The 1,911-nt window shown below is 42.6% G+C and overlaps 1 protein-coding gene across 1 annotated transcript in view; it reads right to left on the bottom strand.

Moving 5' to 3' along the window:
* Positions 1-1,590, bottom strand: part of LOC109586823 (uncharacterized) — a 26,235-nt gene extending 24,645 nt beyond the window's left edge. Inside the window, exon 1 of the mRNA XM_020003044.1 lies at positions 84-1,590. Coding sequence (XP_019858603.1) covers positions 84-1,590 — 1,507 coding nt within the window. The remainder of the gene's footprint in view (positions 1-83) is intronic.
* Positions 1,591-1,911: the final 321 nt, after the last annotated feature.

The raw sequence follows: 1,911 nt of genomic DNA, 5'->3' as shown, positions 1-1,911 counted from the left end.
TAGAACAATCTGTTCATATGTGGTACTTGGTGAGTCCTTGGATCTCCATGTACGAAAAATTACTCCTTCCTTCCGAACTATACGTGATGGATCCTCCTTCTTTATCCATGACTGAATCTCGCAATCTTTCTCCTGGTCCATTATCAGTTGTTTAGTCTGGTTGGTATTTTCTATTCTGTTTCTCTTCTGATTTTGTCTTCTCTTCTCTCCTCTAGTCTGATATATCTTCGTCCGAGTTGTAGGTTGAAATAGCTCCTCCTCAAATGGAAACTGTACTCCTAGATCTTCATCTTCCAGTATTGTCTCCTCCAGCTCACTCTCTTCTCTTGTCTCTTGCTCCATGGCTTCACTTTGCTCCTCTGATCTTTCGGGTAATGGCTGATGCTCTTCTGAATGCTGCTCCGTATCAACTTGAATCTGTCTTCTCTGAGCTCTTGTCATCACTGCTAATGCTGATTCATCTTCTGACTCTTTAATCTCTCCAATATCAATCTGATGCTCTTTAGCCAGTTGTTTCAGTAGCTCTATCTGTTCTGATTTTGGTAATCGCTTTGCCATATGTTTGTGTAGTGGTACATCCCTTCCCAACAGCACATCTTCTGCTAGTCCTTGTACTACTGCTGCTTTCACCTGGTAATCCTCTCCATCAAATGTTATCCGAACTGATGCTAGTGGATACTCCCCATAAGTTCCATTCCCAAAAGTAACTCCAATCATCTCCTTCTCTATGTCTTTCAATGCTACAAACTTCCTATCAACCACAGTCCTTGATGCTCCGCTGTCTATCTGAATTCGCTTCACATTGTGTCCATTGATCTTTCCTTCTCCATGCCAAATGACTTCCTCTGCATTCTCTTTGGCTCGTAGAGTTTTCTCCGTACAATTTCTTGCTATATGCCCCTTGCGATTACACTTGTAACAGGTAATCTCTGAAGGTGACTTTCTCTCCTTCTTGTTTCCAGTAGATCCTTCAGTCTTCCTTGGGAACTCCTTTGACTGACCATGATCCTGCTTTGGTCTATTCCTCTGTGGTAAACAACTATGAGCTGTATCATAAGATTCAATAAGCTCTCCAACTTTCTCTGGTGTCTCTGGGTTCTGAGAAGTTACCCAGATTCTCATCTCTTGTGGTAACCCATTTAAAAGCTGCTCTACTGCAATCTTGTTAACTACCTGTTCCATTCCATTCTCTGGTACTAACCATCTCTTCACCAGTTTGACTCCTCTAGCTATCCAATCAGTTGGGTCTTGATCTCTTGTCCAAACATGACTCCTGAACTTTCTTCTACATCTCTCTGTGTTGATGTTATAACGCTCTAAAATAGCTTTCTTGACTCCATCATAATCAGTAGTAGTTCCCAGATCAGTACAAACAGTTCTAGCCTTGCCACTTAGTAACGGTGTCAGACGTAGAATCCAATTTGTCCGATTCACCCCTTGTATCTTCATAATACCTTCGAATGCTTCAATGAAGTCTTGGATATCCTCCGTTTCTTGATATGGTGATATTTTTAAATGAGGACTATTCCCTTCTCTTTCTGCTAGAACTCCTTTCATAATCTCTATCTGCTGCATATGCTGCTCCTGCATGGCCTGTATCTCTTCATAATGTCTCTCTCTTTGTCGCTCCTCTTCTCGACGACGTTCTTCAGCTTGTCTCTGGGCCTCCTCCCAACGACGTTGCTGCTCCTCCTGAAGCTTTGCTAAACTTGCCAAAGCTGCCGCTAATTGCTCCATCGGATCACTAACTCCTGTAATAAGACTTTCTTCCACTTCAGTACAGTCTTCTGTGTCAACTGAAGTATAACTCTCTGCTGAAAATATGTAATCCCCGCAACTGTCCTCTGTAGTCGTGTCTTGGTAAGTCCCGTAGAGATACCGCCCTTGATTCTCTCGACTGTTATCCGACAT

The sequence above is a fragment of the Amphimedon queenslandica genome, unplaced genomic scaffold, assembly GCF_000090795.2.
Source record: "Amphimedon queenslandica unplaced genomic scaffold, v1.1 AMPQUscaffold_12770, whole genome shotgun sequence".
Lineage (NCBI taxonomy): Eukaryota > Metazoa > Porifera > Demospongiae > Haplosclerida > Niphatidae > Amphimedon > Amphimedon queenslandica.
This window is presented reverse-complemented; position numbering and strand designations above follow the sequence as displayed.